Here is a 25,449-nt window from a genome sequence, read left to right as displayed (position 1 = left end):
AGGCTCAAAATTCTATTAACATTTAACTGAAGGAAAAATATAAAATATGTGATGCCATATTTCTATGCCATATTGGCCTCAGCAGTCTTACTTTGTTGATTAGAGGACCAAAACCAACTTGTGAATAAAATAACTCTTCCTGGTATAAGTTAGATAGTTTAAGAGTTGTGTTGATTCTTTCATACTATAGAAGATCTATAAATATATATAGAAGATATATTTTTATTTTTTCATACTATAGAATATCTAATGTATATCTATCTATATATAAATTTAATGTATATATTTCATGCTATAGAAAATCTATTTATATTGGAGGTAGAGATAACAGAGTTCTTTCTTTTTTCTTTTTCCCTTTCCAGAGTCTAAATTTAATATTTAATTTTCTTCTTTTTGAGTATAAACTACAGGCTGTGGTGGAAATATGAGGAATAAAATGAACAAAGCTATAAAAAAAATTTATCATCACACCACCCAGATATAGTTAGGGTTAACATTGTATATGTCTTTCCTATATTTTTCCATATCTTATAAAATGAGATAATATAACATGGACAATTTTGAATCTTACCTTGCCTTTAAAAAACAGTAGTATAACATAAACATGTACTCATTACCTTGAATTTTCTCTGAAGTCTATTTTTTTTAATGGCTTTAATATTATGTAACATCAATATACCCTAATTTATTGAACCATTCTTACATTGATCAATAAGATTGTTTTAAAATGTTCAATGTATTTGATAATCCTTTGATAAATATGTTTCTTTGTCTGAATTTCTTCAATGTTCTTAGAGTATTAACTTTTATAAAGCTTTTGATTCATACTGCCAGACTTTTTCCAGAAGGACCATACCCATCTTTATTTCACCGATAATAAATGAGTGACCCTTCACAACACCCTGGTCAACATTGAATCATTATTTGTATATGTCAAAGCTGGCATCATTATTTCGCAAAGATATTTTCTAATTGTTTTACAACTATGTTGGGATATGCCAGTTTAGTTCTGCTTATCTGCTAGCATTTTAATTTAATGGCATTTATTGCATAAAATAGTATCTAATTAAATTACTAGGATTACTAAATTTACTTTTGTTCTAGTATTCTATTTCAGAGTATCTATTTTCCTTCTAAGGTTTAATGATACTGTACATGTATCTTTGATAATTCCAAAAATTGTTTACTTTAGTTTTTACTTTGAACCTTTACTTTTAAAAATATAATTTTTCGAAGACATCATTAGTGAATTTTTAATGACTGAGGGAATTGTCATTTATATAATGATCACGGTATCTAATATGTTTATGTGGATTCCAGTGGTGGCACAGGTGTGGGCAGATCTTAACAGAGGGATTAACTATTCCATTAAGCTATAATGAAGAGAATCAATAAGCTCGTACTTAAAACTTGTATCTGTCACAGTTCTTGTTTGTGTTTTAGTAATTTGAAAGTGAGTCTGAAAGAATAGTAGTTATTGGTGGTTACTTGTTTTTTCAGTAAGGTATTTTAACATTAGTATTTTCACCCAAAGATAAATTCAAGGTTTAAATGGACATGTCTTTGTCCAATTAGAATTTATATTGTACAGTGTTGCTCCAACGCTTGTTCACATTTAGATTTTGGAAACAAGATCTTTGGGAAATTTTTATTACATCCTGATTACACCATTCTGGTGTTTCTCCTCCATCCTTTTCTTTCATTTTTTCTGCAAGTCGTTTTGCATTCAGGCCCTTATAAACTCTGACCTGGACTCCCCACCTCCCTTGTTACTTCACTATAATCTGAGTATCACTGCTAAATTATTTTTCTAGAAGCTTACCTCTGAGTGTGCTGATCATATTCCCACAGTGGCTTCTTTCTGACTACAAAATAAAATCCTACATTATAAATCAGAAACAATTTTCAGGTCAAGCCCCTTTATTTTGTCAGTGGAATACTGAGGCCCGGAGAGGTAAAGTGACTTCCCCCAAAGTTGCACAGGTACTAAGTGGAAGAATTGAGATTGTAATTAAAGTCTTAACATTCATTTTACTTCTTCGGAGATGATATTCCACTTTCTTGGCCTTTAGCTGTTTAGCTTTTTCCAATTGACTTTATACTATTAAACTAACACAAAAAATTAAATTATCAAACCGTGCTCATACAAATCAGAGATCTTAACCAATATCAAGCTTTAGTAGCAATGTCAAGGATACAGGCTCTTAAGATGCATATGCAAAACAAGGAGAGTGGTGGACATCCCAAATGACTCTCCAAATCTTTTCTTTCCATATCAGACATAAGCTCTTTGACCTAGCATAAGAGATGATGTGTCCAATAGGTCTGCTTATCATCTCATGTTGAAAAGAGCATTTTAGGAAATATATTAAATTTATACCTCAGATGGTTACCTACCTTTTATGTTATTTTCTAGGGAATCATGGATATAAACCCATAGATAGTAGCTATAGCAATACCAAAGCAAAAACAGCCTGCTAGGAGCATTCCATAAACAAGGACTCTCTTGCTAGCAAATATTAGTCTGTTTACCAGGAGCCCAATTTGCAGCATGCTTACAGAGAGATCAGACTAGGTTATTTGTCTTCCTTTCTCTGGGGGCATTTCCCGGTGATCATGTTAGTAATGATCACAGGCCAGTTGCTTTGATTCTTTCCTTCTCAACCATTTTCCATTTATACATCTTAAATAAACAGAGGAACTTACTCTTTCTTATATATATTCCCTATTGTCTTTGCTCACACTACGCTATCTCTGTTTGGTTAAATCCTGTGTGTTCTTCAAGGACCATCTCACATTTTACTTCCCCCCAGGTGGATATACTCTCTTCCCTTTGAAGCTTTATAATCATTTACCTTTCCATTTATCACAAACTGTTTATTTTTTTTTCTGTTCTACTTAAGTGTAAACTACCTAAGATCTTTACTTTTCTCCATCTATTCATAAATTTTATTTGTACTGTGTAAATTACATAGTTGGGCCTTTTTCTAAAAATATAAACCTAACCTGAAATCTGTTTGAAAGTAACTGCTTTGTTTCCTCCCCTCCTCTCAAGTCAATGACACACTTGATGACATCTTTGATGGCTCTGATGATGAAGAAGAAAGCCAAGATATTGTGAATCAAGTTCTTGATGAAATTGGAATTGAAATCTCTGGAAAGGTATGAATGTCTTATTCTCTCAGTTGGAAATATTTTCTCTATCGTTTGTGTCACTTAATTGTTTTAAGTTTTCCTTTATGTTAGGTTGTATATTTTTAATATTTGTTTGAAAAGTAAATTACACCGGTTTGCAGCACATCCTTTATGTCCTATCCCAAAAGTTTGATAATACACATTTTTTCTCTTTTTCTCTCTTTAATATAGATGGCCAAAGCTCCATCAGCAGCCCGAAGCTTACCATCTGCCTCTACTTCAAAGGCTACAATCTCCGATGAAGAGATTGAACGGCAACTTAAAGCTTTAGGAGTAGATTAATCAAAAAAGCCATTATATTTTGCCTATTATAATTATTTAGTATAAACCAGGCACAGTGCAGATTTCCTTTTACAAAACACATTTATTTTGCAAAAATGAAGACCATGAGTAAACAGTTGTTTCCTAACCCATGGCTGTTTTGAATCTTTTGCCAAAGAATGACAATGATGCAAAAATGGGAACAGTTTGGATTTTAATTAAAACTGTTTAGGAGTGATGATGTGTAAATGTTGACTTCTGCATGGCATAGAGAAATTATATTCATTACTTAGCGTAGTTTATGTTCTAAATCTTTTTCACTGAATACAAATCTTGTTAAAGCCACTAGGCACCAGCTTAAAGAGACCTGTAAAAATATTAAAAGTATATCATTAATTCTGTATCTGTTAACTTGTCCTTTGTAAGCGATATGTGTTATGACCATAGGTGGTTCACCTGCCAAATTATTTTTAAATTACCTAAAAGAAGAGTGCTATTTAAACATCTGTCTTAAACAAAAACTGTTATGAGCTTTTCTTTTCTTTTTTTTTCCTTTGGGAGAACATTCTAGTTGGTAAGTGTCTTACCTTTCAAAATGTGCTTGGCACCTGCCTTAAATAGCACAAACATATTGTGCACATCTTTAAATCATTTTAACTGACAGAAAAGAATTACATTTTAAACTCAAATTGAAGCCTTTTACAAAAATTATCCAGGCTCTTTTTTGTAAAGCTTATAAAAGTAAATTAAATATAATTAGCAAAAAGAGACACTGAATTAATAACATTTTTTAGTAATAAAACAATATATTTTGATCTTTCTTCCAAGAACTTAGATTTTCTCCATATGAGTTATAATTTAATCTCCTTAGTTTTGAACTGTATTAATGAGTACACTGAACCCTCTAAATTGAAGCCATCATTCTCAGTTAAATAACACTACTATGACAGTACTCAACCTAAATTTTAAAAATTAGCATTTTTTCTTGGTAAATAAACTATAACTTTGTCAGAAATTACTGCCTGAATGTGTATTAATGTATTAGCTGCATTTTTTAAGGTAAAGTTGCTATGGTATTTAATGTATGGATAGAAAGTGAGAATAAGTGAAGAAGTGGCAGATTAGTTAGAATTTAGAATTAGGTTAGCTTTGAAAAATGATGTTGTCATATATGGGTTCTAGCACATCCCACCATAAAAACTTCTGGAGGAGATCAGATAGGTGTAACCTGGTTAATTTCGGATAATGGATATTTTGGACTAATATGGACAACATCAATACATTTTAGGACTAGTAGACATGTGGCATATGGATTGGTGGGAAAAACAAAAACCTAAACTTTCCAGTTTATAATCCATAAACCATTTTATAATGTTCAAAGATAAGATTCCGTTATTGATAATATTAAATGCAGTTACCCTGAACATTGATGGGTCAAAACATTTTACTGGATTATGGAATGTTAACCCAGAACTTGTTTTGATTCTTGGATGTACATAATAATCTAACTAACTTTCTTGTTTACTTTCTTGTTTACATGTGGGGGGTTTTGTTTTTAAAATTATTTTGTTAAAAAAAAAATCCCAATAAAGGTTTATTGCTGTTACGCTTTTTTTTCCTTTAACTCTATTTTTGGTTTCTGCTAAAGTTAAAAGTTTTATGCATATCTGGTAATTTTTCAAAAGACTGATTTTTATTACTTTCTTGGAAGGAAAAATTAGATAACTCTGCTACTTACATTTTAGCAATAATTATCTTTTTAAGAATTAGCAGCTGATACAAGACTGATGTTTGTGAATGGAGTAAGTCTAAGAATTGGTGGTTTTACATGACATTTATCTGACAGTTTCTTTCCTAGAACTTCCAGGGGATAACCATTTTTAAACAGATAGGTCTTAGAGCTTATTTTTTAAATTTCAGTCAAAAATGGATGCCACAGAAGACTTTGGGATCCAAAGGAAAAAGTAGAGTCATTCTGATTTGGCTACATTTATAAAATGCTCTAGTGGCAGTTTTCACGAACAGTCACTATAAATTTGTAATGTTACGCTATCCTTTGCTAAAAATAAAATTTCCTTTTAGACCCTTAAGATTAGGAAATAAGGATTCTTACACACTGAGTTTAATGAAAATACTGATTTTTTTTTTAAACTTGATTTCCCTGATTTCCTACTTTTGGCAAAAGGATTTCTTTAACAGCTGTAGTCAAACAAAAGTTTGCCAGTAGAAAGAGAGCAGAGGAATATAGCAATTTCTCTGTTACTGAAAGGGATGCAGCCCAATGTCCTATTCTATTACTGGATGTAAAAGTCATGGATGGAGGAGATTGCTGAGTCTCAGAGAAGTAGAATGTGGTACAAAAATGTCAATACGCAACTTAGAAAACATAAAATGACCATCTGTCACATGACTGTGTTGCACAGACTGTGCTCTGAGAGGAGCACCTGGTCATGGCAGGGATAGTGGAAATGGGCTCAGGAAATTAACACAATATTGAAAATCAACTATACTTCAATAAAATAAATTTTAAAATTGTTTTTAAAAGATAAGTGACCTTGTAGACCAGAGTGGGGAATCTAGTAGCCTGTGAGCTTTATGTTATTTGACCTGCACAGTGATGTGTATTTTATTCTTTGTAATGAATGCCTTTAGGAGAAGCCTGCCCTTGCCCCTTGGCCACATGTGCATTCCTTACTAGCCCAGTAGTGACACTTCTAGCCTGATCCCAGTGGGCCCAATTTAAACATGTACCCCTATTTCAGACACTCCCATGTTAAAATAGTGTATGTGCAGATCTGAAAAGAGACCTGTGATGACTTTCTCCTTTGATGCCATTACTCTACATGAATAGGGTTTTGCAGCTACAAAAAACTAGATCTTTTCCAATTTCCTTTCTGTAGAAGCTGAGTCCCATAAAGGTATTTAAGACCATTCCTGTAACTTAGAGTCAATTGGATTGAAGCCTGAGCATCCTGAAGTCTGATTTGAGGTACCCTGCAATTGGAACAGCACACACACTTCCTCCTCCCCCACAAGCCATCCTCCTAAGAGCCTGAAAACGCACTACACGCACACACACGTGCACATGCACATACATACACACACACACACACACCCCTCTGTCCCCAAACACTGAAAATGTTTCCTTTAACAAATAAATACTTCCACCATTAGATATGGAAAGGTAAATTACATGAATGAGTTTCTCAACCACCTCTACAGGGTAAAATTGAGTATACCAATGGCTAAGTGACAGATCTTCCCATTTTAGTGGAACTCTACTGAATTCCTGAAGATTTACCACAGAAGAGCTCACAAAAACATGAGCTGGAAAGCCTGTGTGGCTAAAGTCAGCTTTTGACGTTTATTCCCAAATGTATGAACATGTAGATACTGCACAGCAAATCACATTTGTCATTTGTTTAATTGCAGTTTAGGATTCTAAATAACATTAACCATTTTCTATTTTTTAAAAAGGCCAGTATCTGTTAAAATGCTATCAATATAGTTAGAAAATATAGTCTCAAAACTCATTTATACAAATGAGTTAATAGCAAATACCAGTGCATTTACAACCAATGAATAGCTAAATAACTAAGGAATTGCTATTTCAATATTAAGTATTGATTCAAAATATTTTCAGGGAGAAAAATTGGTTTCCAATGCTAATTGTATCTAAAGTTGCAAAGAATGACCTTCAAAATGAATGTCTGATAATATGATCTAAACATACATCTGTAATGATGACTAAGCATGTATACATGCTTTTTGCTATATAATGTCAGATAAAACATTCCCAGCAGTTTCATATTTTAAGTGCAAAATGTCTGGATTTTAAATGCAAAAACTATTCTAGATTTATATTGCATTACATTTGCTTCTATTTGAAAGTTCCAAAGGCATGCATATATGTATTTTTAGGTGTGTATATATGTATGTACACTTTGCCCTGCCTTTTGCAAACTAAAGAATCACTCCCCCCAGCTAATGTATGCTTTAAGCAGGTGAATTATCAAGAGAAAGTACTTGTAAATCCACATAGCTGAATAATTTGGAATTTACTCTCAAATAAGAAAAACCTTTATATATATATAGTAAATATATATATTATTTATATATATTATTTAACACCTCCTGGGTGCTAGGTGTGTGCTTAAGCATGGATGATCAGGCCACTGAAAACTATTTCTTTTTAATTATTGGGATATAGTTGTGTTGTGTTAACTAACAATGTTGTGCTAGTGTCTACCATACAGCGACATGAAGTAGAGTTCCCTGTGCTATACAGCAGGTTCTCAGTTATCTATACATATCTGTATATATGTCAATCCCATGAAAACTATTTTTTTTTGTTGTTCATGATACATCAAAGTTTCAGCCATCCAGTTAATGCTGATTATATGTGCACAAACATAATCTACATAGATTATGACCTGTATAATGCTTGGTCTTTATTAATATTATAAAAAGCAAGAGACAGGACAGTATAGTTTATTTAGTAAGCATTCTAAATAAAAAAATTTAGTCTAATTGTTCCATAAAATAAGTTAGATAAACATTGCCAGCAGATTGACATTCAAAATGCAAAACAAAGTCATTATTTGATAGTGCTATCACATTACAGTCTACTTCTGCCTATAAGTTTTAAAGAAGTGCATTCTATTTTTAAATTGAAGTATAGTTGATTTACAATATTATGTTAATTTCAGGTGTACAACATAGCGATTCAATATTTTTACAGATTATACTCCATTTAAAATTATTATAAAATAGTGGCTATATTCCCTGTGCTGTACAGTGCACATTCTTATAAATTAAATAAATATGTCCCTCAAGGTACAACTCTCTGAATTGAAAAGCTCAATATAGTAAACTTTTTTATTAATAATCATATTCTAACCAATTACATAAAAAATTATCATCTTTTCTGATAGGACCCCAGATGATTTTCTAGGTTGTGAGATTTCAAAAATAAGTTATGTTATTAAATTAGACTCCCTTCAAGTTTGTAGCCATTGTTAAGAGCACACCCCTTTGTTCATTTAACAAAGACTGCATGCCCCTTGTGAGCACAGGCTTTCCCAGACACTGGAGAAACAACAGCAAACAAGCCAGACATCTTCCTTGCACTTTTACAGCTTACAGAAATAGCAGTGTGGGGCTCAAGAATCAATAAAGCATGTTTTCTAAAGCTAAACATCAAAAAAGCTAATGTCTGGGAAGAATAAAAAGAACGTAACAATATTTCTACAAATTTCTTTTGAAACACTTCTTTGGGCTCTATGCCCTAAATGTTAACTTCAATGGTGTCACTTCTAAGATTTATTCCTAAATGCAATAATAAAATTCAAAGGCCCCTGTGGTTCTTAAGTGCAAAACTTTTAGTTCAGGACTTCCCTAGTGGCGCAGTGGTTAATCCGCCTGCCAACGCAGGGGACACGGCTTCGAGCCCTGGTCTGGGAAGATCCCACATGCCGCGGAGCAACTAAACCCGTGCTCCACAACTACTGAGCCGGCGCTCTACAGTCCGCGAGCCACAACTACTGAGCCCACGTGCCACAACTACTGAAGCCTGTGCACCTAGAGCCCGTGATCTGCAACAAGTGAAACCACTGCAACGAGAAGCCCGTGCATCACAACAAGAATAGCCCCCACTCACCGTAACTGGAGAAAGCCCGCACACAGCAACAAAGACCCAATGCAGCCAAAAATAAATAAATTTTAAAAAAAAATTTAGTTCAAACAAACTATTAGAGCTGATGGTAAGCAGGACATCAGTTAAGGAATTTTCTAATTGGATCTTCTCTGGTGATACTCTTTATGTGACATTACTGACTAAAATATTAAAAAGCAAATACACAGCCTTTGGAAAAGGAAACTTTAAAAGACCACTCCCCTGTGTGTGTGTGTGTGTGTGTGTGTGTGTGTGTGTGTATAAAGAGAGAGGGAGAGATATATTGAGAGAGAGAATCACTGTTTTATTCCTATTAGTCTCTGGCTTAAAAAGTACAACGTGGCTTCTGAGAATAATTCATCAATATAATTTAAATTGTATTTATTTTTAAAGTAGAAAAGAAAAGCTTCTGCAAAAGTTACTGATAGGATTTTTTTGAAGCTAACCAAAAAAGGAATTTGTATTTTGGCTGGAGAAGAGAAAGGAATGAAAAATAGAAAAACTGGCTATTACACAATAGGAAATCTTATCTGCATTCAAGATGCTCCTTAGAAATAGTAAATAAACTCTGATTCAGACTTGTTTTCACCCGTTTTTCTCTCTGCCTTCGGTTGCAAAACCAAACCCTCACTACTTCTTTCTCCAGGTTCAGTTCTTCAGCCATCCGCAAGATCTCTTGAGAGGAAGGTTTATTCTGTTCTCCAAAATGTCTCTCCAGAGCGTCTTTAGCAGCAATACTGGGAGGTGGGGAGTTGACAGGAGAGAAAGGGAGATAGGATATTTTTAGGGATGTTTTTGGCAGATCAAAATTGTTAGGTTAAATTTCCTAAATATTAACATAAAAAGGAAATTTAAAGACTCCGAAAACACCTTCAAAGCTCTTCAACAAAGATAAATGTGCAGTTTGTTGAACATTTGGATGCTTGCTAGTCTTACGTAGGCTACCTATACCAGAGTCACAGGAAGAAATAAGTAGGGGAACCCAGACATTGTGTTTATCCCACTTTGTGCCACAAGAGGGCACTGACTTACTGAGAAGGAAATAATTCTGTAGGCATTTCTAAATGTCCCCCAGAAATCATTTATTTACAATAAATGAAATGTTTTGTGTACAACTAACCCACTAAAACAAAAACTGTATTTTAGCAATTCCTCTGTGAGCCTCATGGAAATTACAAAAAGATCAATGAACAATCTGGCTTGAAATGCAAGGAGTTACCTTGAACTTTAAGCAGCTAAAATACTGATGACTAGTTTTGTTATTTGTAATAACATAGATACCATACTGCCAGAGCAAGAATTATGTCTAAAAGGACAATAGAGGGCTTCCCTGGTGGTGCAGTGGTTGAGAGTCTGCCTGCCGATGCAGGGGACACGGGTTCGTGCCCCGGTCCGGGAAGATCCCACGTGCCGTGGAGCGGCTGGGCCCGTGAGCCATGGCCGCTGAGCCTGCGCGTCCAGAGCCTGTGCGAGGCCACAGCAGTGAGAGGCCCGCGTACCGCAAAAAATAAAATAAAAAGGACAATAGAAACGGTCACTCTATTTAGAAGTGATTGTCCAGTTTCTGTTTTATCCAAAACTTGCAGAGTAAAACTGTTCTTGAATCAAACAATACATATTTTTCCATCAGATTTTAAATTTCCAGCTATATCTCACCAGTAATTTATTAAATGTTATGCTTTTTCACCTATCTTATTTTCTCAATTGACTCTATTCATTTTTATGTTATATTGAATCTATATTATGCTTAAATGCTCATTCCATTTGTAAAATATCTTTTTCTTCTCCAGTAACTCTTAATAGCTCAAAAGTATACCTGATAGTTGTTCTCCGTTTCCTTTTTCTTTCATTTGCACCCACTTTCTCATTGTATAAAGCTGTGAGGGGGAAAAGATGAATAATTACAAAAACAAAGTAAGTCTTTTTATTTTAACTATCAGATTTGGATTCAAAATTTTCTTTATAAAACAATGCAAAATAAAATTACCACACATTTTTGTTTTAAAGTTTTGCGGTCTACATCATTTTAGATTACAAGCCCTAGATTAAAATGTTAACACAGAAATAAATATTAACTTAGCAAAAACAATTGTCTTTTAAATCATATCCCTACTTTTGGTTGGAACCCTTGCTCTGAATGCTCTCAAACCTTGCTCTTTATCCAGCCTTGACATTAATATAAGTAGATAATTTTATCACAATAAATTGCTCATCTAGCCATTGCTTGTGTGTGCAAATGCTCTGGCTACACTTATATTAGGTTATGAAAATGATTCATGTATAATTACTACCGTATATAGCCCAGAGGCAAAACAATCTGGATGTGTTAAAAAGAATCATTTTACCACTTCACACCTATGCCATATTGTCTAGAAGTTCTCCGTATACCGTTTACTCTCTCACAATTTACATTCCCAGTAAACTTATTTTTACACTCGCTCTGGCCTTGCTTTTTTTAGTGTGATGAAACAAGATATTTATTTTTCACGTCAAAGAGAAAAAGCAAAACCAAACCAAACTTCAAGCCTCTCACTTTAGCATTAATCCAACCAAGGGAAGGCATTGTGTTCAGGTTAGAACATCACTGAGTCTCCAGAAACAACTTTAGTACCTCCTACTTGCTCGGCTTCCTCCAGCCATTTGGATAATATTGCTTTTAGTTTGCATGCATTTTTGAAGCTGAGCTGCAGGTTTTCAAATCGGCAGATAGTCGTTTGACTGAATTCAGAGCCATGCACAGCTGCCAGGGCTTCCCCAACATTTGTTTGGGTGTATCCTGTGAAAAAACAACAAAGGCCATTAACTTGTTTTTCAAGAAGCATTCATTTTGGTCCATTATTGTACAATTTTGTGTATCTTTGTCAATTACCACTTTTAACCATATATTGGTTGGCAACTTAGAATAACAGTAAGGTTCAGTGTAGAATTGTTCAGTATTTCAAAAAAAATTCCTTATAGTTAATAAATTACTTTTTTAGAAGTCAAAAGAATTCATGTAGGAACATCTGCCATTCATAATTTTTAGCCAGATTGGTTAGATGTGTCATAAACACTTTAGAAGACATTTAAAAATTCTCTCTTAATCATTTTTATTAAACATCTGATGATATATACTCAAAATCTATAGTATATTAAATATAATGCATAAAATACATGGTGGTATATCATAAATATTTTTATCTCAACTTTAAGAGTGAAAGATTCAACATGTTGAGGATAAAACTAAGAATTGTGTTTACTTTCCCTAAAAACATGTTTATTATGAGACTTTGATCACACAATATTTTATGTATACCTCCAAGCATATTTATGATATCATTCAGTAATGCTTCTATCTCCAGGCAAAAAGTTCTCATAGATTGTCTCAAACATTTTTAGAATACAAGTTGATATAAGACATCAATATAGAATTTGAAACATTCACAGCAATATAAATAGCAAATTGAAAATGAATGTTATAAAGATGCCTACTGCGTGTTTATGACAAATAGTTACTACATATTAATTCAGGGCCTAAGGCTATATACCTGTATGCACAAAATGATTACATATGATGCCCATCAATAAATATCATTAAAAATTACCAGTGGCTCATTTCACAAATGCAAAAGTTTGCACCATCATTTCAATCCATTAAAAAATACATTTCATGCATTAAAATCAAGGTTAATTATTATGGTTATTTACATTAAAAACACTTTTCAATAGAAAGTGAGCAAAGGCTGAGAACAGACAGTTCACAGAAAAGGAATTACACATGACTGTCAAACACATGAAAGAACATCTTTCACTCTTCACTCATAATAAGAGAAATTTAAAATGAAACTACCATGAGGCACCACTTTGACCTATCTGATTTGCAAAGATCCAAAAGATTTAAGCATCTTTTTCCTTCAACAACTATTTTTTTATTCTATGTGCCAGTCACTGTTCTAAGTGCTGAGGATATGCCCCTAAGGAGAAAACAAAAAAGAAATAAATAAACAAAAAACAAAGTACAAAAAACTCCTGCTTTCATGGAGCTCATATTCTGAAGGGTGGCAAAAGAGACACCTATGGCGGTAGTAAAATTTGGTACAACTTCCACAGAGACCAATTTGACATCTATCGAGATTCCAAACACACATACTCTTTGATCAGGCAATTTTGCTTTTAACACTTTCCCTTCACATGTATTTATATAGGTGCAAAATGACATTTATGAAGTTAATTATTGTGGTATTGTTTTCAGTAGCATAAGATTAAAGGCCATACAAATTCCATCAGCAGGAGACTGGTAGTATATTCATAAAATGGAAATTGGCAGATGCATTACAGAAAGCTTCTAAAAAACTAATATTGAAAGCTCTCCAAAACAAATAGTTAAATGAAAAAAAATCTGTATGAAGAAATATATGTATCTGCTTGTATGTATATGCATAAAATACCTCTGGAAGGCCACACAACACTGATAAACAGGAAAAACAAGCAGAAGGGATATATTTCACTTATACCTTTTTAGCCTTTGAATCATACAAAGGTATCTCTTCAAAAAAAATATAGGTAAAAAAGGCACTTCAAAACTTATCTCTGAAAAAGAGTACCATTAATTTAGAAATCTATGTATTTTGGCTACTAAGAATTTACAGGGAAATGAAGGTTTTTGTAGGTGTGTCATCATTCGAGTAACTTACATCCACAGTAGATATGTAGAATGAGAACTGTCTTGGACTTTTGAGCAGAGTGTAAGAGACTGAACAGTAACAGAGTAAGAATTTGCAGAGCAGGTTGTGTGCCGCACTGCTCATAACAAGTACATACCTAGCTTAATTCTTCTCACTTTAAATTCATTGGCAAACTTTTCAAGTTCTCGGATTTCCGGAGAATCCATGTCTATTGGCTCTTCAGCCAACTTGCTTTTCCGCCTGAGCTCCTGCTTGAAATCAGCGGCTGTGAGGTCCTCTGCCAGGAGAGGCTGGTGCATGGGAGGAAAGCCATGACTCAAGGTGTGGTCGGGAAACTTATAAAGACAAGGGGCTAAGCTCCCTGTAACAGCAAGAAAAGGAAAGGACCGTTTGTAATTATCCCCCATTTCTATACATGCAAGAGTTTGGCCCATAAGATTATTGTGACAGCCAGTCTCAATTCTGAAAGGTTACCTGACATTCAGTCTTCTGAAATAGAAGAGTAACTTAGTATAAATGCGATGATTTATTTTCCACCTTCCTGGGAGCAGCAAAAACAAAGATACTGCAAAGCCAAAGGGAAGAAGCAGGGACTTGCAAATAATTAAAATAGAAATAAGCAAATTTCACAGAAGTGTGAGTTTTCCATCATTTTTTTCTCTTAAAAGACATCTATTCCTGGGAATCTGAGGTTCAACTTTAACCAGAATGTACATATTCATCTCTGTTTTCTTAATTCATTGAACAAATAATCTATGATGTTTGTTATAATCAGGCACGTGGTTAAAGGCTATGCTGGGAAGTTTTCGTAGGATTGAAAAATTGATTTTACATTATTAAGAAACCCCACTGTTTTTTCAGTAAATGCTTAATTTAGTAAAGGCAGGTAAAAATAAAATTATGAGAACACAAAATGCATTAATATGTTTAAATAGATTTGACATTAACAAGCAACAGACATTAACAAAAAGTAATTTTTAAAGTTCTATTAAAAAGTCAGCAACAAGAGTTCTTGAAAAGTATAAAATATAATGGAATCACTTCTTGACAATTATTTAGGAAGCAAAAATAAGTGGCAAGGAAAGGTGCAGTTCTAGATATGATAGGTAATCACCCATAAATGATGAAGCATTGAATCCATTTAGTGAGTTAAATAAATCCCCAAAAACTAAAAGATTTAATTTTTTAATTGCTTCTAGATTTCATTCTTCATTTGGAAAGAAGAGTCTGCCTCAGTCGTGGAGCGTGGGTGAGAGGATTGTATAAGCCAAACTCCCGCACATTTTATTTTTGTTTTCTTCATCAGTACTTTACATTTTTATTCATAGAGATTTAACTTTAATTTATATTAAATGACACCTGTATAACCAAGACATTTTGATGTAAATAAAATATGCAATAATTAATGATCTTTCTTATGAGTACAAATAAGTATTTAAACTAAAAATAAATGACTACAGAATACCTGCAGTAATCATTCTTAGAAACTTACTGAAAAAATACATCAAGTTTATGCTACCTATAATTTCTCTATAAATACATTCACAAGTCAGACATGAGTAATAGTGTATTTTGCCAGGATATATAAAGCTTACATTAATATATCAACACGTAATGAGCAAAGAATAGTGTAAGTCAGCAAATTGTTGGCTTATATTATTTACATGAGAATATGTAATTATATAGTGTACTCCAGTAGACTATATTACTTTTCTGAAGCAAAATACACACGCAATTGAGAAATTAAACAAAATAGCATAAAATAAATTTAGCCATTTCACAGATGTAAAAAATATACAAAAGAAACTATTCCTGTCTAGAGCAATTAATGTTACTTCTAAAAATCAAAATTATCCAGTTTTATTCTTTTTTAATATCAATTTTTAATTTATTACATAACTCAATTTGTTAATGTTTATTACCTTTAGGGTTCATTTTTAGCTTTCTATTAGTTTTAGATTTCTGCTAGTTGAACTAAAAGAAAGGACTAATATATAAAAAAGAAAACTGATCACTTTTATTTTCACATTTACTTAATATTTATCTCAAGACTTTTCTTTTGCTTTGCTTTCAGAGTTGAATCTTACACATATGAAAAAATCTTCACTTCTTTCATCATTCAGAAAGAGCAATGCCACTTATTACACTTAATGATGAAATACTCTGAGAAACAGTAAAAACATAGACAAATCAGGCTGCTGTTTTATTTTGCATATTTAATGTATTTTAAGGCACTTTGGATAACTCATGTAATCTGTGTCAAATTATTTTTATTTCACATAAGTAATTTGTTGCATATCGTTTACATGAGATGCAGAAAGGTCTGAATTTGTTAGCAATCTTGATCACTCTTTTCAATTTTTCTTGCTGATAATAGTTGCACTGCTACAAATCTCCATGCTGTGTTCATTTTACATTTGTCATCTTCTTATCCTTATATAAACAAATGAAGTAGAAAAGATATGTATTTTTTACCCACAATTTAAAATTTGAATGAAAACAAGTTAAATAACTCTCTCTTGGGTGCTATGATGAATTCACTACACAGTTGAAACTAGAAGTGAATTCCAATGAACATTGCAGTAAACCACATCAAAATAATCAGTCCATTTTTCAGGTAGTCTGTACTCAGGGAAATCAAATGACTTTAAGGATTTCTGCATCTTAAACATATTTGGTTACATTAAACAAACGCTTTCACACAAAAGTATTATATTTATTTAATAAAATATTGGAAGTGTGCCATCTCTATTTCTGGAAAATTTTAAAGCTAGTTTATACATTATAAATACTCTGGAGAAATGCACATTTAACAAATAAATTTGAACATGAGTCCATAAGAAGTACACAGAAAATACCATGTTCAAAAGTCTGGCATCCAGAGGAAAAAGGAAAGCACAATGTGTGACATGTTTTTATTTTCCGTTAATTGAAAGTATCCACAATTATCTACAAGGACACGGTTTTCCTGGAGCTAACCTTAAACAGAAATTCATGACAGTCACAAGCACAGCCAAACAACCTGTGGTTTCTATCATATGATCCTATATTTGGCAGAAAATGGGGAGTGATTGGTATGGTATACATGACAAGATATTTAAAATTTTTTTCTAAAGCCTGGATTATTGAAAAGTCAGATTGGGGAGGAGGAGAATAAGATACATTGAGTCGTGTGCCGCAGAAGTTTCATGAACAATTTCCAAAGCATTGCTAAAGCAAAATTGTCTATAAGCCTAGAACAAGTGCACACCTAAATATCTTGGAAGTGTTTGTACATTCTTTACAGCCCAAGATGTATTTTCACACTGCAGATTAATCCACCACAGCCTTTCTGAACTGCTCTGCATGTACATCTGGGTGGCGGAGGAGGGAGAGTAACAGAGGTGAGTCTTTTAAAGCAGGTGATGGGGAGGCCATGGTCTTGCCTTGCGGGGACCTGACTCAAGGTTCTGTGATACAGGGCAGGGGGCTCTTCTGCATCACGTGGCTCAGCCAGATGCTAACTGACAACATCTCTGAGGTTATGAAGCTTTAAAAGAACAAACAGGGGAAGCAAAGGGACACAGTAAATTACACCCACCTTGCTGTAGACTGGAACAGCAAAGTACATTTGAATATCTCCATTTCTGTTTGGTTTTTTTTTGTCCTCATGCATGACAACGTGAAACAAATCATAAATTTGAATTGTGATTTTTTTTTCTCTTTTGTGCATTTGTACATCCTATTCATGTACAACAGGGTCCTTTTCCTGGTTTTATAAATTAGGTTGATTTGGAGCATAGCCATGCCTGTTTGTTTAAATATTGCCTGTGGCTGCTTTACAATCACCGAGTTGTGCAGTTGAGACAGAGGATACAAAATTTAGGGAAAATACATAGAGTCAGTGCTACTGAAAGTCCTTTCATGATCCAGAGGCAAAAGATGGTCAGAATTACTCCTTCCCTTATTGTCAACACAACCAGAATAAGTTAGGGAAAAGTAAGACTAAATAAAAGAAAAAAATGAAACAGAAAAAAAAAAAAAGACAACTTAAGAATGAAGAGATGGACCCAAAGTAGACTATTTCTCTATGTCACTGTCAAACAGATTTCTGTTACCCTTTGCCTTAGCCCAGGTGTAAAGGGCACTTGCAGCCATACTAGTCTTTTCTCTTATTATCCACTTCTCATAAGAAAAGAACATCCATCTTCTTGATTAATTCTCCAATATCAGCTATTTTGCTTTCCTGATAAAATTCATTTTTAAGCAAGGACTCTTACAGCACATCTTGGGTGGCCATTATGTCATAACCTTGCTGGATTTATCAATCATTACCATGTAGCTGATTTGCCCAGTTTCCACAGGACGGTGGACAAAGTACGCAGCTCATTAAGCTTGTTTTCTAACTTGGACCCAGCTTTAGAAACTGGAGAAGAGACACAATGTCAGATACCCAGGAATCAGAGTTTTGAAGGGTTTTTGTTGTTATTTTGCTTTATTTTGTGTTTTTCCAGAAGAGATTTTTGAATACCATTTATAATTCCCTGTTTCCTATTATCTATACTGTAGGCTGTTGAATTATCTAAGTTCTCAGGAGAAAAGAGACAGAAGAAGAAATGTAACTGAGAATGTATCTGAAGAGAAGATCAAGGAGAAAGCCAGGTTGAGTTGGTACAAAGTTGCCACAACTCAACTCTGATAGACCTGTGGTACCCACTGCAACTTGGATATGAAGAGACTGACACTTGGAGATGCTGACTTGAACAAGGTTTGTAATTAGTTCCTGGTGTGGCTAATTCATTTCATCCAATCAGTCATTCTCTTTGGTATGCCCACACCTGGTCTATGAAGCACAGTGAATTCATCTGATGATTAGAATCCTCCCTACCAACCTTAACAAAATATTAGCTATAGCTCTTGTCTTCCGATGGGTTATTAATTTAATGAAATGCTCAAACTAAATGTAAGCATCAGAGTATAGTGACAAAATAACCTTATTCAAATAAAGCAATTTCACACCCTTTGAAATATGGTTCTTTCTGCAGCTTCGCTTTTATATGGAGTATGTGACAATGCATCTGTCTTTTTTGTTGATGATTAAACGCTTCTGTGGATTGTGTGGAAGCAGCTGATTTGATGAACGCCTTGAGACTTCTCAGAAAATTCAAATGACATTGCCAGGTTTCTCTTGTGTTTTTTATACCTTTTCTGAATTCCTGAATACTTCTGAATTCTTGTGTTTTACAACTCAATTTGTGTAGCTTCTCTGGGGATGATGGCAGAAAGGTTCAGATTCTCTGAGATCTAATCGGCCATGATGCAAAGGCTAATTACCAAATATATGTCAAAATAGTGACATTGTAACAAATTATAAAGCACACCATATTTTAATGATATCCCTCTCAAAAAATATTCAAATATAATCTCTATGTTTGCTATGGTGAATATTTCTTTCAGTGACAAAATATATTTAACTTTGTTTTAAGACTACAACAATACCTCCAAATCTTAGGGCAAGTTTTCTCGTGATTATCACCAACCCAGGCTTTGAATCATTTTAAAGGGCTTTTCCAGGGGCCTCTCCTTTTTAACTTTTAATGAGGAAGAGAGTTTGCTGAGCCTGCCAGGGAAACTTGTACCAGCACAATCTGAGCTGCCTGTGAACTCTCAGTGTGAACCTGGGCCTGTTGTCTCCAATCCTGGAAATTGGAAGGGTGTTGGATTTCTCAGGCCTGCTGTGAACTCCACAGACACTGGCCTAGATCTGGTGAGAGGGAGGTGGTAGCAAAGTCCGTCTAAAAGTATTTGGTCTGTGGCTGGTTTTATCTTTGTGCCAACCTCAATCCATTCCTGCCACTTGCTGGGTATAGAGGGAGCCTATAGTTGTACCGGAGTTCCTGGAACTTACTGTGAAGGAAGAGCAAGGCCTTTTTCCTCCAAGAAAGGGCAGCACGTGGCCATGAGCTTGTTATTTCCAGTCTCCATAATCAAAATGTGGTGGAGGCCACAGAAAGAATTCTGCGTGCACCTCTAGTGGCTAAATGCATATTATTCTATTTTATAATGAAAATAGTTCATCATCAAGGGCTGTTCTCATTAACCATGAATACTGATTAACTACTACGTATATGAATCATAAATGATCTGTTTTCAAAGAGGAAGAAAAATATGGCTTTCTTTATTTCTTACTTATTAAAGAGAGACATTAGGATTTACAGGTAACCATTAAGAACATCAATTTTCATTTTATATAAAGGTGAGGATACTAGTTTATTCAGAATGCTGCCTAATAGAAGGTAAAAGAAGCTAATTTGTTCTGAAATATTTTATCTTAAAGTTTTAATGTTTTATTGAGTCTTAAACTGAGAAATTCTGAGAAATGAAAGGTTGGTGAACTAAATTCTTTGTTCAATTTTATTTCAAATGTATAAGCATAAATCCATATTTGATGTTTTATTACCTACTCTGGATAACAAAACACAAGAAAAGATTTCCCTAATATGTGATTTCTCTATCCAGAGTTTCTCAATATCACACAAGCGTGCACACACACACAAACACACACACTCACATTCTCCCATAGATCCTTGGTAGTTTATTGTTACCCACAGTATTTCTCTCCCTGCAGCAGAAATAAATATAAAAGATTAAGGGATACCCCCAAAAAACTTCTGTGCCCAGCAAAATTGTTTCTATGGCCATATCCTAAAATTAAGTCATGAATTTTGTAATGAGTGGATCTCTTAGGTCATATTTTCTTTTCCTTAAGAAATGTGCTATCAATATCTTCATGCAAGTGTCAATAAACAAGTAGCTTATCTTGATCTAGTGATGTTTTACTCATTCAAAGGGAAAAAAGATATGTAACTTCAACTATTTCAATCTCATCTAAGACCCAGAAGCATCTCAGACAGGGCTGCCAAAGACTCAACTATTGCTAAAGCAGCTGCAAATCACTCTTAGCCTTCAATGTCTTATTTATCTTTACGGACCAAATGGCCAGAAGAAATATTGTGGTGAGGAGAATGCTCTAGAGGTTGGTCTATCTGCTTTGGTAGCCACGTAAGATTACTGAGCACTTGAAATATGAAATACTAGTGCAACTGAGGAACTGAATTTTAAATTTGACCTTATTTTAGTTAATTTACATCTAAATTTAAATAGACACATAAGGCTAGCAGCTACCTTATTATTACTGTAGGCAAGCCCACTAATGGCATAAACAAGTGACAATGAGCAGTTTGGCAGTAGAGAATTAAAATAAAAATCATACAAAGCAAACACAAGAGTTAAGAAGCATAGCAGCTCAGAGCTGGGTAGAATAGGGGCAATCAGGTATAACTATTATGGTCTCTGAAGACATCACAGATCAGAGAACATTTCAATAAGCGGTGGTTTTACCAGCATTTCCAAGGTTAAGAGATCTGAAATTCATGATATACTCTGGTCAAGATTCCCTCAGACCCAGGAAATCCATCCAAGTGTCCCCAAACTCAATCTTATATGTAAGGACAATTTTTCTTACCTGCCATCACTCCATAGGTCGATGACTGGTTTCCATAATGACAGGAAGGAACAGAATAATGAAGTCCTGTTGCTGTGTTTCCCAATGTTGTCACCAAGAAATATGTGCACAAACATTTAGGAGTTTGGATCAAAGACAAAATAGATGGGACTGGTAAGAAAATGTACGAGGATTCAAGACACATTCATTTCATTTCAAAAGTACACGTTTAAGCTATTCTTAAAGTTATATGCCAATAATTTATTCTCATTTGGGGGCGGTTCTCTGATGAGTAGGTTAAAACTAGAGGTTGAAATTTGTCTCAAATAATGAGATCATGAATCATCAAAGTGGACTAGAGCCTTCATTAATTATATCCTGTGCTCTGTGTTGGGGTGATTGACCAGTTTGAAACTTGGCTAATCGGAAGTAGCCGAATTCTCGCAGGTTCCACTCAATATAGACATTGCAAAGAACTGACGAGAGGATACTTTCTTAAAATTCTTGTATAACATAGTATAATTCTGGTCTTTTTCTGGAACAATGAATACAGAAATCAACTCCTGATCAGTCTTTACTTCTGCTTATTCACCTAACAAATTTTTTCTATCAAAGAGGAAATGGCAGAGCCACTAGCCTTTTACTGGATATAATAATAAAAAACCCCACTAAGTTCAGAGGCTTATGAAAAGCCTGTGACAATGTACGATGTATTTAGGCTGGTGTTGAAACCTTGAGGTTGTAGGTTTTCTTCATGCACACAATTAATTCAACAAGTCTAATGATGAAGCTGGTCAAAAAATAAGTTCATTGATTGTTGAGTAACTTGAGGTTTATAAAGGTTGAACCTAGCATATAAACTTAACCTCATTTATAAATAGTTATAGGTTTCATTGAATTAATGTATATGTTGAAAGTATAAATTTGAATTACTAAACTTTTATCAAGCTTTAAAGATGAATAACAATGGACTACTGACAATAAAATCACTAGCCAACGTTTTCTTATGTATTTTATTTTCGCTTTTTTTCATGATATCCTGAATGTAGTGGTGGATTTTCATAAATAAAGTTTTATCTTCTTGAATAATATGAGATATTATAAAGAATAGATTTAGAATCCTTTGAAAATATATGGTCTACCGATTAAAGACAAAATTTCTTCAGAACGTAAAACATATTTTCTCTAACTATAACTCAATTTTTAATATTTTAAAATATCTGCATAAATTTTCATTTTACAACTGACACAGAGAGAACTGAAATCATTTTACTTTATAATGATTACTATGCATTCCAAAATTAAACAAATAAACATGAAACGCATTCAATATCTAAGTGCTCTTCTCATTATAATCACTATTTTTAATTCCTTACTTAGAAAATTAGATGTATATGATTACAATTTGATGGAAAAATTATAAAAATCAATGTTATTGTTATTTAAAACACGTTAGGTCACTTTTATTGATTATGAATGTTTTTACTTCCAAGGTTTAAATACCTTTTGTCTTTCTGATGTGGGGAAGTAGTGTAAAAGGGTAGGCTAACTTACTAAATACACTATTTATTTATTTTTAAATTATTTATTTATACATAATTATTTATAATTATGTATAAATTAGTTATAAATATTTATAGCTTAGTTATAAATTATTTATTTATACATTATTTACTTATTTTTAAATAAATAAATAGGGTTTTGACCTAAACTTGCTTAATTTTAACCTCAATTCCAAATTTTACTTTTATTCTAGCCAAATACTATCCACACACAGTAGATTAAGCAAACAATGCATTTTCCTTCTCATCACCAACCTATATAAATGCCTATTATGTAAAATATACAATTAGCTATGTGATGGTTGTTTAAATTTATTTATACCACACCTCTTTGATAAAAATACTTTATTACATTTTCCAAAAAATATGTTTGAGGATATTTTCATTAGTACATTTTAAATTAAATTCTGAGAATGTTTAGTATATAAAAAATCACTACATTAATAATTTTCCCAGAGTCTAAATATATGATCTCTAGATACTTTAAAATTCAGCTGAAGATTAATGCTAAACTTACGTATAAGTTTGAAAGCTGCTTAATTATAACAAAAGATAAGGCTAAAATACTTTAAATCAGCATATAAATGTATCAACTCAAATTTTGATTTTTAAATGTATAAAATTTAGTTCATATTTAGATTGCTTTTAAAACAAGTGGAAAGTGCTGTTAAGCAGAAGACATTTACTCAACTCAAGACTGTTTATAAATCAACTTCAAAACACTTTGTTACTGCATAAAAAGTGGACACATTAAAAAAATATACTTATTTGCTTGGTTGTGTTTGAGACAATATATTTGAATTCTCAAGTTTAATTTTCATTTAAGAAAGTTATATAAGAAAATATAAAAACTTTGAAGTCTCTTCAGAACTCAATTTTGAGAAAATTCAACTCAGTCCATGGGCTCTAAATATTATATTGCCTCTAGATTTGATTTCTGAGTTTTTAATTATGCTAAAAATTAAAGTATTTAAAGTAATACTTTAAATTAAAGTATTTAAGTAATTAAAGTAATTAAGTATTTAAACACTTAATTATTTTATTCTTTGAAACCCATTGTTGTTGGTATTTGGAATCATTCAGTTGTGTTTACTGTGAGGTGTATGACTGTTTTTAGACATGGTAGTAAATGTAATCTAAAAACCAAATAAATCTCAGACTCACTGTTTACTTATATAGAAAACAGATCTCTTTTTATAGTAAAACCAACAATAATAGAAATTACTACACTTACTAATATTTCTTGAAAATTTTCTTAGGCATTTTGACCTCTTCAATATCCTGAATATTTAACTTAACACCAATGAAAATAAAAGAAGCAATGAGATTCTAAACTAACAAGATTCAAAGCGTCCACCCTGACATGTTAGGCCCAGCCACACGTAGACGGTTATTGGAGTCAGTACCTGTGGACATCACGTTGGTGGCGTGGTTGGAGACTGGTAGGCACTCGGCAGCGCTGTGATGCATTATCAGAGGCAGAGTTGCAGAAGACTCAGAATTCAGAGGTATAAAGGTATCAGCCGAAGTAAAAGGTTGGCAACTCATTCCCACAAAAGAGTAGAAAAATGAGGAGAAGTCTGCTCCTCAAGTCAGAGTTTTATTATATCACCATCTCAAAGGGCCGTTTCAAATCTCACTACCTGCATATATACATCAGGGAGGCTCTGAGCACCAGGAGGACGCGTGCTGGTATTTATACTGCAGGGAAATCCCTTTATACATGTTAATCGTCTTTTCCCAGGGGTATTGCTTCATCAATCTGGACAGTCTTCCTTCTTACCCAAACATAATCCATGCCCAAGTGGGGAAGCTGGTTCTTGGGTACAGACTGAAGGCCAAGGAGAAATATGAAACTTTATTTAACAACTTCAGTAATTCAGACCTTTTAGAAAGGAATCAAGAGCTTAAAAAAAAAAAGTGCCCTCAAAGAAATAACACTACAATGAATTGAAAAACACTAGGTGTGTTTTTGCTACTAACAAAATGATAAATTTATACATATGAGATATTTTTCTTTTTTTCATAACCTCATTAAATCTGAAAAATAACAAAACAAGAGAAGTACACGCTACATAATTTTAAGAAGCAGAATTTTAAAGTTTAAATTGAAAGAAGCATAAAAGACTAAATGTGAGAATGAATATATTGCCAACTAGTGATTCACACTCAATATAATTCTGAAAAACAATTGAATTTTTACTATATCACAAATAGAAAATGATAAAATACTAAATAAAATTCTAGTAATTTGTAGAGAAGATGAACATTAGTGATAGTATCTTTCCCTTGGTTTCAATTTATTCAACAAGAACATACACTTAGTGAGCTCTTACTAGATGTCAACACTATTCTAGTCACTTTCTACAGTTATGTCAGCAAATGTCACATCTTTGTGAGATCTGTACCATTCTCACTAACCTTGATTGTGCCAGAGCCTCTGATCTTTGCCATTCTACTCCAGAACCTGCACTGGGTGCAAACTTTCCACACAAAATATATTGACATTATAAGACTATGAAAAAAATAATATACTATAAACAATTGATTCAAAGATAATTATCAGTATAATGATTTCACAATGATCATGATTTCTACATATAAATGAAT

General features: G+C 33.3%; 2 protein-coding genes across 3 annotated transcripts in view; one reads left to right on the top strand and one right to left on the bottom strand.

The window, feature by feature from the left end:
- CHMP2B (charged multivesicular body protein 2B) overlaps positions 1–5,078 on the top strand; it is a 29,784-nt gene extending 24,706 nt beyond the window's left edge. The window contains exons 5-6 of the mRNA XM_004272646.3: positions 3,056–3,162; positions 3,367–5,078. Of these exons, the coding sequence (XP_004272694.1) occupies positions 3,056–3,162; positions 3,367–3,477 (218 nt within the window). The 3' untranslated portion in view covers positions 3,478–5,078. The remainder of the gene's footprint in view (positions 1–3,055; positions 3,163–3,366) is intronic.
- Positions 5,079–9,394: 4,316 nt separating this feature from the next.
- POU1F1 (POU class 1 homeobox 1) lies at positions 9,395–24,555 on the bottom strand. 2 transcript variants are annotated; one of them, XM_004272645.2, is made up of 6 exons: positions 24,246–24,555; positions 21,299–21,370; positions 13,931–14,155; positions 11,742–11,906; positions 10,947–11,007; positions 9,395–9,867 (listed from the first exon to the last, which is right to left on the bottom strand). In XM_004272645.2, the coding sequence occupies exons 1-6, from the start codon at positions 24,385–24,387 to the stop codon at positions 9,657–9,659; spliced, it is 876 nt and encodes a 291-aa protein (XP_004272693.1). In that variant the 5' UTR covers positions 24,388–24,555; the 3' UTR covers positions 9,395–9,656. The 2 variants fall into 2 exon arrangements, with proteins under 2 accessions (XP_004272693.1, XP_004272692.1); XM_004272644.2 differs by having other exon boundaries at positions 9,657–9,867; positions 21,299–21,448.
- Positions 24,556–25,449: the final 894 nt, after the last annotated feature.

Source organism: Orcinus orca, chromosome 5, assembly GCF_937001465.1.
Source record: "Orcinus orca chromosome 5, mOrcOrc1.1, whole genome shotgun sequence".
In the NCBI taxonomy this organism is placed as follows: Eukaryota; Metazoa; Chordata; class Mammalia; order Artiodactyla; family Delphinidae; genus Orcinus; species Orcinus orca.
Note: the sequence above shows the minus strand (reverse complement) of the source record. Positions and strands in the feature narration are given on the sequence as shown.

Coding starts and splice junctions, on each gene's coding strand:
- POU1F1 (XM_004272644.2), bottom strand. CDS start 24,387: ATGAGTTGCCAACCTTTTACTTCGGCTGATACCTTTATACCTCTGAAT. Junction 21,449..24,245: donor CACCAACGTGATGTCCACAG/GTACTGACTCCA, acceptor TTTTCTTACCAG/TCCCATCTATTTTGTCTTTG. Junction 14,156..21,298: donor GACCTATGGAGTGATGGCAG/GTAAGAAAAATT, acceptor TTGCTGTTACAG/GGAGCTTAGCCCCTTGTCTT.